This window comes from Dermochelys coriacea, chromosome 6, assembly GCF_009764565.3.
Source record: "Dermochelys coriacea isolate rDerCor1 chromosome 6, rDerCor1.pri.v4, whole genome shotgun sequence".
NCBI lineage: Eukaryota > Metazoa > Chordata > Testudines > Dermochelyidae > Dermochelys > Dermochelys coriacea.
In genome coordinates this window covers 55,917,985-55,936,294 of record NC_050073.1, presented here as the reverse complement: position 1 = coordinate 55,936,294, position 18,310 = coordinate 55,917,985, and the positions used below count along the sequence as shown (strand labels likewise).

Sequence of the window (18,310 nt, the reverse complement as noted above, 5' to 3'; positions counted from 1 at the left end):
TAAATGTTTTAGTAAATAATAAATAGGAGATGTTTCAGTCCAAATTTTTTCCCTTAAAGTTATAAGTTTCTTTAAATAAGTCCCCACCTTGCCTGTCGACATAATACATGGCAGTGGTATTTTATGTGAAGATCTTGAGAGTGATAAAATTCAACTGAGAAAAGAAAGATTTGCAAGTTAAACTGGATTGCTCTGAGCTCAGAACTTTTAAGTGTAGAGAGGATTCTTTGTGCCTTAAGTATCATGGATAAACCCCCCACATTTGGGTGAAAGCAACTGACACCCCTTCCCTCTGCAGCACTAGTGATTGAAATGGGACACTTTGCATACCAACTCTGGTTTGTCCCAACTAAAACCTCTCCAATGCATCATTAAGGATCTACAACCTATCCTGAAGGACGACCCATCACTCTCACAGATCTTGGGAGACAGGCCTGTCCTTGCTTACAGACAGCCCCCAACCTGAAGCAAATACTCACCAGCAACCACACACCACACAACAGAACCACTAACCCTGGAACCTATCCTTGCAACAAAGCCCTTTGCCAACTGTGTCCACATATCTATTCAGGGGACATCATCACAGGGTCTAATCACATCAGCCACACTATCAGAGGCTCGTTCACCTGCACATCTACCAATGTGATATATGCCATCATGTGCCAGCAATTCCCCTCTGCCATGTACACTGGCCAAACTGGACAGTCTCTACGTAAAAGAATAAATGGACACAAATCAGACGTCAAGAATTATGACATTCAAAAACCAGTCAGAGAACACTTCAATCTCTCTGGTCACTTGATTACAGACCTAAAAGTTGCAATTCTTCAACAAAAAACTTCAAAAACAGACTCCAACAAGAGACTGCTGAATTGGAATTAATTTGCAACTTGGACACCATTAACTTAGGCTTGACTAAAGACTGGGAGTGGATGGTGTCATTACACAAAGTAAAACTATGTCCCCATGTTTATTTCCCATCCCCCTACTGTTCCTCAGACGTTCTTGTCAACTGCTGGAAATGGCCCACCTTAATTATCACTACAAAAGGTTTTTTTCCTCTCCTGCTGGTAATAGCTCACCTTAGCTGATCACTCTCATTACAGTGTGTATGGTAACACCCACTGTTTCGTGTTCTCTGTGTATATAAAATCTCCCCACTGTATTTTCCACTGCAGGCATCTGATGAAGTGAGTTGTAGCTCACGAAAGCTTATGCTCAAATAAATTTGTTAGTCTCTAAGGTGCCACAAGTACTCCTTTTCTTTTTGTGGATACAGACTAACATGGCTGCTACTCTGAAACCAGTCCCTCTTTAGTCACCCTTTGTAGGGGAGCAAAGTGGTCACATAGGTGCATGAAGCCATATGACCCAGGAGCCTTAGCATGCTATACCTGTCTTATTATGGGCATATTTGAGTATTGTAGATGATGTTCAGGCTAATCCGCTGGCTAGGTTGGAATTTAAGGCCATGCCTCTGAACTCCAAGTGTGAGTGTTGATTTTGGTAATCTCAGAGACCCAGAATCTGGAACAATTTCCTGAATTGATGAAGCATCCTGAAAGGATTTGCCTTGAATCAGCAGGGATACATGTGGATTCCCGCTCTTCTGAAATGGACTGTAATTACTGTTGAGCATTTGGTGAAGACCTTTGGAGCTGTGATATGACCAAATGGAGAGATCCAATATTGCTACCGTTGATTCTATGAAATGGAGGTACTTCCTATGAAACAGATAGATGATAGTGTGGAAATATGTGTCCTTTCAACTGAGAGCAGTGAACTAGTTATGCATATCTAGGTAGGGGAGGATGGAAAGTAAGAACTTAAGATGAGTAAAAAAGTATACCAAATGCCTAAAATCCAGGATAAGACTTAATCCTCCCTTCCTTTTGAGAATCAGAAACTAACAGGAATAGAATCCTTTTCATTTAAATTGTTTTAAACTTCTTCTATGGCCCGCAGTTGAAGAGAAGAGACCACTTCTTCTTTCAAGTTTATCCTCAGAAGGGTCCCTGAAATGGGATGAAAAGGGAGGGAGGCAGCTATGGACTGGAATAGGATGAAGAAACCTTGTCTGGTACTTTGAGAATCCATTGGTCTGAGGTGATTCTATTCAATGGCAGGAAGAAATAAGGCGTTGCAAAATGGGGGAGAAAATGGAAGAGATCTGTAAAATGGTCTAGTCCAAGGCTCTCAAACTGACCATCAAACTTACTGCTTGCATTCTAATGCAACAACTAATGATCCAGAGGACAGAGTAAAGATCCTATTCCTAGAATAGTGTGGTTACTTTCCAGGTGGCTCAGTGGGTGTTTTAGTATACATTCTGGCCAGACCTTTGCCTGAAGGTACTTGTATCTAAAAGAGAACTTCCTTGTAGTGGCAAAGAAAACCTAAAGGATGCTCTTGAGTCTCTCAGAGTAAGCAGAGAATCATCTTGATTTAAAGACCTCAGGACCTTCGAAGCACAGCTCCTCGATGGTGCTTCTGCAGCATCTTGAGAAGTCTGGAGGACTGTAGCTCAGAGGATCTTTGCATAGTTACTGCAATGGCAAATGGGAAGGCAGCTTGTCAGAAGCATTCATTGCTGCCTGAAAGGAGTATGTGATGTTGGCAGACCAGGTGCCAGCTCATGCCAATGCCCTTAAACCTCACTGAACATTTACAAATGCATAGCTGGAAACTAGTGTGTTAGCATTTTTAAAATAGATGTTAAGTTTCTAAGAATGTGTTTAGTGTTTGGACTTTATGAAATGCTTGTGAGTTGCTGCATTCACTAATATCACTTTATAATATCTGTATCCCACATTATAAGGTAATATATAAGTGTTTGCTTTGTAACTATTAAAGTATTTGTTATGAAGCTGGAAACCGCACCCTCCGGAAGTAATTCATTAATATGTGTATATTTACTTGCTTTAACCTTGTAAATAACTAAGTTCTATTTCCTAGTTAATAAACGTGTAGTTAGTGTATTATAGGATTGGATACAAGCATTGTCTTTGGTTTGAGATATGAGGTACAATTGACCTGGGGTAAATGACTGGGAGTAACCTGAACATTGATGTGATTTTTGGTGTAAGGGACCATCTATCACAAAGGCAGGCTTTCCTGGGTGGCAAGATAGACCGCAGTGCTTAAGACAATTGTCTGACTCCATGTTAAGTCTGGTATAGTGCTTGAGGAGTTCACATCTGATATTTCATTGGTGAAATCTAATTATAGAACACACAACCAGTTGACGGTTTGTGCCCTTGTTCTTGACAGACTGCCATAAGATGGTCATGCACGTTCATGAGCCACTTTTCAGACAGCTTGACAGAGTGAGACTTTGTGAGACTTTTTTTGCCTCATTTCTAGTGTCCTCAAGCAGCTGATCAAGAAGAGGAGACCAGTTTGTCCCAGTTGAATAAATCAGTTAACTAGCAAATGTGGTAGTACAATGGATTGTAAGGTGCCTAATGAATAAGGGTCCCTGCCCAGAAGTTCTAGGGATGTACTTTTGAGGGCCAAATTGTTTGGATGTTTCTTAGGCTGCTGAAACAATAGGAACCCCAATGTAGGATTGAAAAAAAACACCGAAAGCACTTTTGAGGAGCTAAATATCAGCTATCTTGGAAGTGGCTGGTATTAATGGAAGTGTACGTTATAGAGCTTTTATTGGCTCCAGAATGTCTTCATTTATGGGCACAGCCACTGTGCCTGACTGTTTGGAGTGAAATATATCAGTTTATGTGATTTGTCCTGCACTAGTAAAATTCTAGATCCAAGGACACTGCAGTTCTGGACAAGAGCTTCTGAAAGGCCTTGAAAGCAACTGGAGAAGGGAGTCAGGGACTGGTGGGAGGAACAGTAGCTGGAGTAACAGCCTCAAGAGAAAACACATGAGGTTTCTGTTGTTCATCTTCCACGTGCTCTCAATTTTTTCATCCTCCAAAGAAAAGGGGCATTGAGATAGCTAGCTCTCCTAATTAATCTCAAAGGAGAAGGTAACTTCACTCTTTTGTCAGTGTTTGTTCCCAGAATGACTTCTGTTAAAATATCTGTGTTATATCTACATTACCCAGTCAGAACATGCTATTGACCCACGAGGATGGAAGAGAAATTTCTGGAGGGGCCCAGGAAATGGAGAAGCAGCCAAAGAATCATACATTCATCTATCAGTACTGCACCTGAGATTAATTCTTCTATTTTTATAGACCAAAAAAGACCCTGAAAAAAGCAAATCTGTTGTTGTCCAGAGAATAAACATGCTCTTTTCTTCCCACAGGGTAAACCTAGACCCAAAGTCACTTGGACAAAAGATGGTCGAACACTAGACGCCAAAGAGGTGGGAATTCGGAACAGCACCACAGACACTATCCTGTTCATTCGGAAGGCTGAGCATCACCACTCAGGGACATATGAAGTGGAAGTTCAGATAGAAAACATGAATGATAAGGTTGCTATTACCATGCAGATAATGGGTAAGAAACTGGTGACTCTAAAGCTCAACATTTAAAATTGTGGAATTAGTATGTGTATCCTTCTGCACACAGAAGTAGAAAGTATGGATCCCAGCCCTGGTGGGCTTATGTATGATTTTACTACAGGTAGGAAATATGAATCCAGGAATTAGTATGCTGGTGTCATGATCCTTCTACACCCAGGGGTTGTAAATGCAAAATATCATGGGACCAGTATGTGTATTATTCTACTCCTCCCAGAGTCAGAGAGGGGCGCTAATATATTAGTAGGAGGATTCTACTTTATTCAGCGTGTGAATTTACCCTAATTTTCTAAAAGAATTCAGAGAATACTTGTCTAATACAATTATAGCAGACCAAGATGGAAAGACCTATTAGATCAGATAAGGGCTTGTCTACATGATGCATTAGTCCACATCAGTAGGTGTAAATTTTAGTTCATATGAGCATGTCATGGACTTACTGGTTGTGTGGACACTGCTGACACGTACGAAAAGCTCCCTAGTGCATGTTAGTGTAGTTCTTCACAGGACTACCTTAACACACACCACAGAATGTTTAGTGGGTGCCAGCAGTGTCCACAAGTCCAGTTAGTAAACAACACATTAATGGTACACTAGAATTTACAGCCCTCTGGTGCAGAGTAACATATCCCATAAGCAAGCCCTAAGACAGTCCATCCCTTGTAGCCTAGTGCAGAATTGTTCTGTACTGCACATTTCTACTCTCATTTTAATAGCACTTTCATAAATTTTCTTAAAAAGAAAAGGAGTACTTGTGGCGCCTTAGAGACTAACAAATTTGAATACAGACTAACACGGCTGCTACTCTGAAACCTGTCATAAATTTTCTTGAAAGACTATTCACAGACTAATATATATCTCATAGACAGCAAGAATTCTGTTATAGTTCTATGTAACATACTAAATAATGTTAATGCTAAATACTAATAATACAAAGTAATATTTTATCTTTGCTGTTAACCATCTGCAAATATTTTAAGAGTAAAATGTTGCTTAGCCATATTATAAATATTGTGCTTTTCTAGGAGGAAAGGTTAAATCACTTCCTTCAGACCCAATCATTTTTGTTCTCCTTAAATTTCCTCCAGTTGTCAATATCTTTCTGGGAATTTGTAATTTTATTGAATTTTATTATTTAATATAATTTCTGACCGTTTAGAACTGATATATGGAGCTTATTGCATATTGTTGAAAATTTTAAAAATTTTAAGATATATATAGGATAAAGATGGCAAGAGTGAGCACCTAATGGTTTTAGACACAAAAGGACCTAAGGCAGGGGTGGGCAAACTTTTTGGCCCAAGGGCAACATCTGGGTATGGAAATTGTATGGCAGGCCATGAATGCTCACAAAATTGGAGGGTGGGGTTCGGGAGTCAGTGCGGGCTCCGGCTGGCGGTATAGGAGGGTGTTCCGGGCTAGGACCGAGGGGTTTGAGGGCAGAAGAGGGATCAGGAACTGGGCAGGGGTTGGGGCGTGGGAGGGGGCCAGGGGTGTAGGTTCCAGGCGGTGCTTACCACAAGCAGCTCCCAGAAGCAGCGGCATGTCCCCCTTCCGGCTCCTACACAGAGGCGCGGCCAGGCAACCGCACACTCCATGCTGCTCCTGCAGCTCCCATTGGCCGTGGTTCCCGGCCAATGGAAGCTGCGGGGGCAGCACTTGGGGTGGGGACAGCATGCGGAGCCTCTGGCCGCCACGACACATAGGAGCCAGAGGGGGGACATGCCGCTGCTTCCAGGAGCCACGCAGAGCAGGGAAAGCCCCCAAGCCCGCTCCCTGGCTGCAGTGCTGGAGCGGGGCAAGCCCCAGACCCTGCTTTCCAGCAGGAGCTCAAGGGCTGGATTAAAATGTCTGGAGGGCCGGATGCAGCCCCTGGGCTATAGTTTTCCCACTCCTGACCTAAGGCATGCTCTGGTCCTGTACGACAATACTAAGTATTTTCCTTCCAATGTTTGGTACATCTCATACCATAAAAATGACTTTATATAGAGAGAGTCATTTTATATATCATGATATATATAGTCATTTTATATATCGTAAAAATGACTTTATATTTTACATATTGTGACAAAGTTCCTGCTCTACCTTGGTGGGTCTTGCGCTTATTGGCGGATTTGCTCGCCTTGGAGTTTCACGGCAGCCCTCAGCTTGGCCGTTTTTCTGAACCCACAGTCCAGGTCGACTCTTCCAGGTCTGACCAGGAGTTGGGAGGATTTGGGGGGAACCCGGGCACGCCCTCTACTCCGGGTTCCAGCCCAGGGCCATGTAGAATGCAGCTGTCTAGAGTGCCTCCTGGAACAGCTGTGCGACAGCTACAACTCCCTGGGCTACTTCCCCATGGCCTCCTCCCAACACCTTCTTTATCTTCACCATAGGACCTTCCTCCTGGTGTCTGATAATGCTTGTACACCTCAGTCCTCCAACAGTCCGCGTTCTCACTCTCAGCTCTTAGTGCCTCTTGCTCCCAGCTCCTCACACGCACACCACAAACTGAAGTGAGCTCCTTTTTAAAACCCAGGTGCCCTGATTAGCCTGCCTTAATTGATTTTAGCAGCTTCTTGATTGGCTGCAGGTGTTCTAATCAGCCTGTCTTAATTGTCTCCAGAAGGTTCCCGATTGTTCTGCAACCTTCCCTGTTACCTTACCCAGGGAAAAGGGACCTATTTAGCCTGGAGCTAATATATCTGCCTTCTATTACTCTCCTATAGCCATCTAGCCCGACCCTGTCACAATATATATATCAGTTGTCAGAGAACCATTTCCCATAGAAACTTAATGGCTGACAAAGTGTGAGTAATCTTATTACACTTATTAAGATGTACCAGGCCTGCAGGACTGGTGTAAGATTTCTAAATTCTTAGGTGGATATCTTTGCCACAACATTAAATAAATTTCAGTTAATCTCCTACTGATCACTGAAAGGGCTCGGATATTTGCAGAGCCTTCTGCAGCCAAACAATGCATTTAAATTATTGGCTCAGCCCCTCATTCATCAGAGCTGCCCTACTTCACTTCTGTCAACAGCACCTTCTGCTCTCCAGATTTTTATGTTCTTGGCAGGAGCGAAACGTGGGAGAAACAGGCAGGCTGTTTTTTATTGATGGCAGTGCTACAGTTGCTATGTAACAGCATGCATAGGTCAGCTGGAAGGGTGACAGAGCCTGGCTGTCAAAGAACCAATACATCAATCACTGATCCTTTGATAAATCAGTTAATCTTCCTTGACAGATGTCTACTTTCTGAGGGATTAATGCCTACAGCCTCATGTGCTCTTACCTTTTGGGGACTGGGGTGAGAAAGCAGGCAACCAAAAACTGGACTGTCCTGAAGTAAGTCCCTTTCATCCCCAGAGAAGAAAGAGAACTATACACTCTCAGGCTGTTTGAAGTGGCTCAGAAGTGTGAGTACCAACTTCAGGACAGACTGTTAAGAAGCAGAGCACAAACCCCAAACTCTGTTTGGGTGATCTATACTTAGATTTCAGCAACCAAGTATCAAGTGTGAACTCCTCAAGCACTGTAACAGCCTGAACACAGAGTCAGACAGAGTCCACTTAGGTACTTTGGTCTATATTGCCAAGTAAGCCTGCCGTTGTGATAGATGGTCCCAAAAATCATAATAATATTCAAGTTACTCCCAGTCCCAAAGGACCAGTCACTTATCCCAGGTCAACTGCACCTTAGATCTTACACCCAAAAAAACGCTTGTAGCCAGTCCTATAATACATTAACTAAAGATTTATTAATAAGGTTAAAGCAGGTAAACATACATACACAAATGAGTTACAGTCTTAAGTTCAAAGGATGGTAGAAGCTTCTATCATAAGCAAATTCTTTAAGTCCTTTATGACTAACCCAGGCCAAGCACTGAGGATCCTGAGATTATGCTTAGAAATCTTGCCCTCTCAAAGTCCAAGCAGCATATAGACCCAGTTTCTTCTTGTCAGGAACTTTTATCCCCTTCCCCATAGTTCAAGATCATGGGACAAGTCCTCGTGCACACCTCCTCTTCATGGATGTGGGGGAGCAACCCACAGTCTTTGTCCTTTAATGTTTCACAATGGCTCATTTGGTTTCAATGGAACTTCTTGTCTGCAGGACCTAGCATCTTTGATAGGAATCCAGCCTTTACATTAATTAATGCTTCTTTCCTATTTGGTGAATTACAGGACATGTCTATACTACAAAATTAAGTTGACCTCTCTTACATCAGCATACAGCCGCAGCAGTAATACATCGCTGGTGCGTGTTTACACTTTGCTCCTTGTGTTGGCAGTGAGCATCCTCACCAGGAGCACTTGTACCAACTGTGCTGTCAGTATGGGGAATTGTGGGACAGTTTCTGAAAGCCAGTAAAAGTTGATGTAAGCAATGCAGGATCTACACTGACACTGTGTCAACCTAACTACATCGACACTGACTCTATGCCTCTTGCGGAATTGGACTTAAATCAGCGTAGTGGAGCAGTTACATCAGCGGGAGTGAAATTTAACATAGACATTCACATAGTTAGGTCAACATAAGCTGCTTTGCATCAACCTAGTTCTGTAGTGTAGACCAGGTCATAGTTAGAGGTTTGCAATGCATACCTTAATATAACCTTAAGTGAGATAAATACATTCAGCATCCTACAACCATTTCATAAAGTCTAAACACATTTTTATAAATCTAATACTATTTTAATTATACTAACACACAGATTAGCCAGACGGGTTTCCAGCTAGACATTCATCAGTGTTCAGTTGGGGCCTAAAGTCCTTGGTATGAGCTGGCACCTTGTCTGCAAGCATCACACATACTTCCTGCTATTAACACCAGCCTTTGATGTCAAGACAGAAACAAAGGAGAAATTGTTTAGAATTATTCATTTGTGTATATACAGATAAGAACACAAATGAATAATTTCTAAACAAACGTAACAGTCATCTGGTCCAATATTGTTAGGTACTGGTAGATTCACAAGTAGTGGGGTTGCTGTAGAGGTTTTACACACAGGCAGATACATAGGCATATGGTGTAGAACTGTTATATTTACATGAGTGTGAAGGTGTTATTCAATATAGAAATGACAGACTGACATTTTTCTTGCTATAGCAGATTGCAGTTTTTAAAACTTCCAATCCAACATGACACATTTCCATATTTGATGGGCAGTGCTGCTGCTATCGCTGTTTCTATGTTCTGTACTTCAGAAAGAGAGACAAAAAAGAATTAAGGCAGTTGTTGATAGATGTGGAGGTGGAAGAGTTTTACTTTGAACTGCTGGTGTGAAAGAGAGGGTGGAAGACGAGCAAGAGAGAAAGAGCAAAGCCTTCGTCCAACTTGCAACTCAGCTCCAAAGATTAGCAGCTGGAAATAGCTGGCTTTAACTGTTTTTGCCTTATTTCAGCATAGCCCTGGTGGCTCACGTATGCCTGCGAAGTGAGTTGGTATACTATGCTTTGGCACAGAAAGCCACAGTATACCTAGCAATCCACTTAGGTTTGTTTAAGGGTTGAATTTATCACTGTTCTGTAGAATATCATCCCTTATAGGTTTCAATTACACAAAACAGTCCTCCACAATATTGGTTTGTTTCACTTAGCCAATTCATCTCAATTCTGGCTCTGTCAATTTTTTGCCCTATCTTTGCGTCCCTAGGTATTTTTATTCATTACAGAGTTGTAGTTTTTATCCATTACATGACTAGTTACGACTTCTCCACTCAAACTGATTTTTGAGATGGCTACAAAAATTGAAGTCAGAACCACTGTAGTAGCTGAACACTTCACAAACACTGAATTAATCTTTCACGATACCCTGTGAGATGGCAGAAGTATCTATATTTTACAGAGCCTGGAAACTAAAATGGAAATACAGTTCTGTACTTTTATCAATCATTTCCCCAAAATTCCAGGAGCCTTTTTAGTTAAATGCATTTAGATGTAGTTTCTACTCTGTGTCTGAAATGTGCATTCCAAATCATCACTTCACACTGCTCTTGAGGGTGCAGAAGTGTTACCAACAAACAACAGTTCGAACATTTGAAAGCTCCAAATATAAATAACCTTTGACTCAGTCCTTTGTGATTCTTTTCTATTCATGCTAGTACAGAATTCGCATCTCTTATTCAGCCAGGCAGTGAGGGGGCTAGAAAATCATTCTATTTGTGTCAAAAGGCAAAGGAAAACTTAAAATTGGGGGCTGTCTGCATATTGCTGGCATTTAAAACAATGTCTCAATTTCCCTTTACAACTCTGGGTATATGTTAAGAAGGATGGAGGAGAGAATCAATCTTTATGGGACTTCCTGAGTGCTCCAGAGATAAAAGAGCAGTTTTCCATCACCACACTCTGTTGTTGTCTTGAAAGGAAGAAATGGAGCCATTTCAGCACTTTACAAGGGATTCCTGCCGTCTCCTAGGCAGGACAGTAGCATAGGTGCTGGAACTAGGGGTCCTGGGGATGCTTTCAGATCCCCTGGCTTGAAGTGGTTTCCATTATATACAGGGTTTACCATTTGATTCAATGGCTCTCAGCAACTCCACTATAAAAATTGTTCTAGCACCGCTGGACAATAGTATGATCTATGTAGAAATGCCACGGACATATCCAGAAATAAGAGCAAGAACTTTCTGCAGTTTGCAGGCAGGAGGTGATCATCTTTCTGTGCTAAAAATGCTATCGTGATTCTGGCTTGGCCTTACACCCAGGTTGGAGGGATGCAGGATATTGGTGATAGGTGTGTTTGGAGGCAGCCTGTAGCTAGTTTCTAAGTTCATTTGCTCAAAAATGAGAGGTCAATCAACAAGCAGTAGTTTGTTAAGTCGAAGTTAAATGTAAATAGGCCAGACGGTGGTATGCTTTAAGGTGGATGATAGCTTTCTCTCATCAAAGGTGGTGTGGAGTTGACAATCTCTGTAAGAGTCCTCAGATGTCTTTAACTAGCCCATGATGGGCACAGATCAATAGTCAGTAGTGAATCAGATTTCTTCCAGCAGTCCTATAGTTTCTTGCTATGTGAAGGAGCTAAATTCCTTGGAAGGGGAAAGGTGTTTTAAGTCTCATGAATAGCTGCTGGTGTCCTGATCTTATAATGTTGACAGCTCTTTGAAAGGAGCTTGTTGCTGGGATAGGAGGAAGCAGTTTGCGTTAACAAAGTGGTTCACAATATGGAAAATTTTACAGGGTATTACATGTAAAGTTGATGATATATTAGCTAGAGAAGAGAAAAATCTTGTGCTGGAGTTTAACTGCCAGTTTTCTATCAGTGTCATTAGTTTCCTTTCCTACTGCTCCATTTTATCAGAAATCCACAGTGATGTGCTGGGATGAATGCAAGGGTGCTTTTAGGTACCAGCATGGTCAACAGCAGAAGCCAGTGTACAAGGTCAAAGTTTCACCAGATCTTCCAGTTCTTGTTCTTCAGTTGGGTATGGATTTCACTGAGGAAGCTTCAGAAATTATCTGGGACTATGAGTTTATAGAACAGGGGCAGACTACTGATAAAACCTTCTTCCTGCATGATACCTACATTTTTATATCAATTTGAAGGTTACAGTGGACTTCCCAAGATAAAAGTCAATCCTTCAGTTTCCTTTGTCCACATCTAGACAGATGATCCAGTTTAAGGTGTGACTGTGCGTTTTACTCCTTCATGAGTCACCTGATTATATCATGGGGGTCGGAGGGTGGACATGAAAGTGGAAAAGCCTGATGCCATTCTGCACATTTTAAAAGTGGTCAGGTTTAGGCTTGGAAGTATTTCCAACAGGAGCAAATTCCAGAGACAAAGCCCTCCCCTACTGGCTTCCACTCCTGCAAGCTTCATCCTTGTGAAAGATAGCTGAAGTGAAATAGATGGCAAAGAGGAAATGGGGCTCTCTAAGATAACAAGAACCTGGCCCATATAGGGCTTTGTAGAAAATTAGCATCTTGAATTTCACCCAGAAATGACTGTCCGCTATGGAAAAGAGAAACGCACAGGTGTAACATGCTCATGACGGCCCACCTATAGCCAGAAGGTGGAGAACCTCATTTTGTATTAGTCAAAAGTTCTTGGTTAGCTCTAAAGAGTGCATTGCACTCATCTAGCCTAGAGGTACAAAAGAGGCACAGATAAACATGGTGATGAAAGCATATTAAAGTACTTATCCTCTTGATCAGCCATGGATGAAAAAATATTTGCTGTCACTGATAAAAACTGGGAGTCTGGTGCAGCGATGAATCTAATAAGACCCTAATCTAAGAATCTAATAAGAGAATGAACCAGTTTAACAGTAGGTGGGCAGATACCCTCAATCAAGAGACAGGTTAAAGGTCCTCAAAATGTTTCTCTCTGCCAATCCACATCAACTCAATTCAAATCACACTCTCTGGCTGACATTGGGACAGCATGGATATGACTGAATACTTCTGAAGACAAGAAATATATCTAAGTACTGTCTGCAAACTGATAACAGTGTAGCCACCATATATCACAATGTTTCATCAGCTTTAAATAGACTGTGTAAAAGAGCAGTGACAAAACTCAGTCTTGTGGGACTCAGCTGAGTCACTGGAAGAAAAAGAAGTAGTCACCCACCCTCTGAAAGAAATGTGTGGACCCATTCTACCAATCCAAGGAGTTTAAGGATTTTGGATGCTAGAGTTGGCCTGTCACCACCTTTTCATTGATGTTCCCAGAGACAGGAGGTTAGAGACTTGGCAATATTCAAGTAGAACACTGGTTTCTTCAACAAGGGCAGGACTACAGCTTGTTTAAACATTGCTTTTACTCTCCCATAGGTGAGACATTAACAATCTCTTCTATAAAGTGCTCAGGCATTCCTAAGTGTCTGGCCTTCATCAGTCTAGCTAAACATAGATCCAGTGCCTAGGTGGTTCAACACACTGCCCTCAGTGCATACAAGACCTCTCACTGAGAAACTGATTAATTCAGTCAGAGAACACTGTGTATAATAAAAGACTGGCAAAAAGAGTTAACTCCCATTCAACATCACAAAAATTTCTTGTTTGAGTCAAAGGATAAGTTTAGGTTTGGGTGGTTCCTATTTTTGTTAAATGGATTGCCTGACTCTAAATAGCATGCAGAAGGATAGCATTAAGAATAGTGCAGGTACCTTAACTGACTTTTTTTTATTTTCATGTTTTAATTTTCAACTTCAATTTTCCATAAAATAAATGTTTTACTTTGGGATAATTACACAACTTAATAACAATTTTTTTCCTGCTTGGAAGAAAATGCTGAAGATCAAAAATCCTGAAACAAGAACTGAGTTTGTCTGACTTGTTTCCTCTGTAGACAAACCTGGTCCACCTCAGAACGTGAAAATCATAGATGTGTGGGGATTCAATGTTGCTCTGGAGTGGAAACCACCCCAAGATGATGGCAATGCACAGATCTCAGGGTACACAATCCAGAAGGCTGACAAAAAGACAATGGTGAGAGACACTCAGGCTTGCCAATAATTCCTAAAGTCACTGAAATTGGGTGGGATGAGAGTAGGACCAGGTAGAGCATGGAAGTAGGATGCTGAACCAGAAACTACATATTCACTTTCAGGGCTTGTGTCAATTGACATGATTTTTTATTTTGTTATGAAGAGACATGTTGAAATTGAGTAGAGTCATGTTGATTTCATCTGTGATTATGGGTACTAAAGCAGTCTCTGAAGACTTAGGAAGACAGACCTACCATAGTTTACAAAGTTTTATATGCAATAACCATAAGGGATAGAAACTTTTGTGTTTTATGCAAGTACATATACAATTTTGTGCCAGAATGAAGATCAAAGTAAGAAAATATGTAAGGTTTTTAATTTCCCTTAAAGGAATCTGTGTGCTATCACTTACTCTATCAGGAATTGTTATCCATTCCCAAAATCATCGTTGCTTGGTAGGCTGTCTTCTTCATTAACACTGACAAGGAAGGTCTCTACACGACAACTAGCACCATCTCTGACTCTTTAAACCTTTTTCAAGTTAGTCTACTTTTTCTAACAATGTACAATCTCATTATAGGAATGGTACACTGTTTTTGACCACTATCGACGCACAAACTGTGTCGTGTCAGACCTGATCATGGGGAATGAGTATTATTTCCGTGTCTTCAGTGAAAATTTGTGTGGCCTGAGTGAAACTGCTGCAACAACTAAAACTCCTGCCTACATACAAAAGACAGGTAACACACATTCTTTAAAACAAAGGTCACAAAAGACTGACTCATAGATAAGCCACAGTTAGCAAGTTGAGTAATACATTATAGACAGCAGAGTACAGAATTACTGGGCATAGGAGCAGAGACTTTTTCATTACTTAATACTGGGCACTTACAGCTTCTAATCTTTTAGACTCCTTATGCAATTAGACTGTGACATATTTCTTTATTTTCAGCCACAAGAATCATGAGATAGGTCCCCAGAAGTCATTAAATTAAAAACAAATTTTGGGGTTCTTATTATCTTCTGGGTTTTCAGTCTTTAGAGTACATTCTTTCAAGCTTTTCCATGAAACCGTGAGGGCTAGAAACTTATTTTTTAAATGAAAACAGATTCTCACATAATCCTAGCACTCCAGGAGCTAGGGCTTTTAGGAAAAAATACCTCATTACATCACAAAAGTTGACAACGCTGATGTTTTAACACTACTTCTTTCCTAAAACAACGTAGATAAAATAAAATTACAAGTAGACAGTGTTGACTAGGCAAGATTTAAGACAAAATTCTTACTAGATTACTCTGTTTGTTTGAATTGCAGGCACCATTTATAAACCACCCAGTTACAAAGAGCATGACTTCTCTGAAGCCCCCAAATTCACTCACCCCTTAGTAAACCGTTCTGTGATCTCTGGATACAATGTTACGCTCAGCTGTGCTGTAAGAGGAAGCCCCAAGGTAAAGATTACAATAGTTTTCATCTATATAATTGTGACAAGTCAAAAGCCTACTATAACTACCCTAAAATCCATGCCAGCTTCATGTAATTACACTGTTCTAATTATTGATCTACATTATAGGACACCAATCCCAGTCCATACTATCCCTCTACACCCTAGAAGTAAACAGTGTTCCTGTGAAAAACCTAAACACCAAAAAAAGCAATACAGTGATACAGCATGAAACCTACGTTTTTAAATGCCCAAGTCAGGACGTTGAAAATTACAGTTGGCATAGCAATGTTAACTCTGGCCCCTTCCATGTATATATTATATAATTGGGTCTTTCAGCACAGCAAAGGACAACGCAACATACTAGTCACTTAACAGAATGCAAAGGAAATACATCTTTTTCTATTACCTTCAGTGCACCTATGTAACTTTTAGTGTTTCTAAATGCGTATTGTGTGATCAAGTAGTAAAATACCCTGCTGTAATATGTATGCGCAAGGGGACAGCATAAAAAAAAAATCTCAGGCAGGGAACACTTTCTTCACTCTCAATTACTTGCTGAGCTCTATTCAGGGTGAACTATACTTTGTACCTTATTGATGGATATTAGGAAAAAGCATCAGAAAGAATATCAACCACAGGCTAAGATTAGATTCAATCTCTGAAAGCAGATTGAACCAGGGGAGAAAGGGCCTTATACACACTTAAGAAATTTACCATGCTAAATAATAATTGTTCCTCCTCAATCAAATGAAACTCATCTTGTATCCAATACACAACTGTTCCAGTTACCAATGATTTTCACAAACACCCCAGATTATGCTTTTTGTGGTCATTAAATGAGTCAGTCATTTGAATCCCAGTTTGGATGATTCTTCCTCCCATGTTAGCACAATTGATGCAAACCCCTGCTCATCCTGCCATCCCACAGCGCAAACAATCACTCCAAAGTGGCCTCTCTAAGACACCTTTCTGCACCTGCAATGCCAATTGTATGCTTGCCAGAAGACACATACAAATGGCTCTGTACACACTGGACAGCTGTTGTGCATCTTTTTCAGAGGCAACACTTCCTGGTGATAGAGCTTTGACATTTTGGATAACTCTATACTACCAAAGATGTCTCAGGTATAAAGTGTATTCCATGAACATGCTGCCACTAGGCAGATGCCAATATTCGTGCCCAGATAGCACTGTGACATGAGATGGACATCCAGAAGGAGCAAGAGGGCTATTGACAAAAATACTAGGGTGGAAAAAGTTGTTCAAGAACAGTAAAACTGCAGGTGTCGTTAATATGATTCAGCATGACTAGTATGGATGCACAAGATTCATCAAGCAGACGAGGCCAAAGACATACAATAACAAAATAGTAATAATAATACCTTTCATCAGTAGATCTCAAAGCACTTTACAAAGGAGATCATTATTCCAATTTTACAGATGAGGACACTGAGGCCCAAGGCTGCTAATTCTAACAAATCAGATCCACAAAGGTTTGGTTCTTACTGTTTAAATCCTAGTGCTGCATTAAAGATTCCACTGGGTTTAGAGACAGAGGATAAACATGAGTCACAGTGCAAGAAACATTATTTTCATTTAAATTTTTATTCCACCATCTTGGTTGCAAAAATATAAGACTTTCTTTAGTCCCACACTGCAATCAGAAGGGAAAAACGTATCAGAAACAAATGTACTTGATAGCCTGCATTCATGCAGCTATGAATACTATGCACTACAACTGAGATTACGGAGACTTTCCCTCCTGGTCTCACAATGCTTCCCCTCCTGGCACCCAGGCAGCATGAAAGAGAAGGAGGAAGCAGAGGGATAATAAGCAGGGTGGAAGGAGGAGGAACAGACTAGGGGATAGGAGCAGAAGTGGACAGGGACAGACTTGGGGGATTTGAGCAGAGAGGGACAGAAGCAGGGGAGATGGTAGGGGACACAAGTAGAAGGAAACAGGGACAAAAGAATCTGTAACAGCCACAGAACACTCCCCTACAGAACTCAAAACTGAACTCAGGATTCCTAAGTCCCAATATTCCTTTGTCCTCAGCAAACAGGTGGCAAACTCAGTGATAAAAAACTGGTTTCAGAGTAGCAGCCGTGTTAGTCTGTATTCACAAAAAGAAAGGGAGTACTTGTGGCACCTTAGAGACTAACAAATTTATTTGAGCATAAGCTTTCGTGAGCTACAGCTCACTTCATTCACCGAATGCATCCAATGAAGTGAGCTGTAGCTAACGAATGCTTATGCTCAAATAAATTTGTTAGTCTCTAAGGTGCCACAAGTACTCCCTTTCTTTTTGATAAAAAAACTGTATCTCATCCCCCTTTAGTGACTGACCCACAGTCTACCAGGAACTGAGATACCTCCAATGGTAGAGATCTGTGGTGAGGATTTAAAAGTGGAATACTAGTGGTAAACCACATATGGATTAATATGGTTCCACATGGAGTTTATTTTTTTCCATTTGCTTTTTTGGAAACCTAGGAAATTACATGCAAGATAAACTATGTTTATAAATTGTTAAGGTTCAACCCAAAAGCTACGAAATGACAGAACTTAGACTGATCATGCAACCTTAATTCAGCCCTCTTATGTGTATACATTTTTATAGCCTTTAGTTACGTGATCACATACTTTTTTCCTACAAGACCTCTGCCTCATTCAGTGCACAAGATGGATGGTGCTCAGGGTTTTGTAGTAAACAACTCTGTTTTCTGCAGGAAATTGGAAGATGTATAGTTAATGTGACAGCAACTGCAGGAGGATGGTCTGGAAGTTACTCACTAGTGTCATAGTTTCTGTGTTCTTCCTTTTCTGAATGTTCAGCTTGAGACACCAGGGGCCTGATTTGCACAAGTGCTGATCACTTACAACTGAAGTTAACTGGAGCTATGCTTTGAACATGATATAAAATGATAATTATGCTGAAAAAAATCAAGC

At 40.9% G+C, this 18,310-nt stretch overlaps 1 protein-coding gene across 1 annotated transcript in view; it reads left to right on the top strand.

Moving 5' to 3' along the window:
- The window catches only part of MYBPC3 (myosin binding protein C3), a 148,959-nt gene that overhangs the window by 127,420 nt on the left and 3,229 nt on the right, over positions 1–18,310 (top strand). The window contains exons 29-32 of the mRNA XM_043515805.1: positions 4,274–4,469; positions 13,774–13,913; positions 14,493–14,652; positions 15,228–15,364. Of these exons, the coding sequence (XP_043371740.1) occupies positions 4,274–4,469; positions 13,774–13,913; positions 14,493–14,652; positions 15,228–15,364 (633 nt within the window). The remainder of the gene's footprint in view (positions 1–4,273; positions 4,470–13,773; positions 13,914–14,492; positions 14,653–15,227; positions 15,365–18,310) is intronic.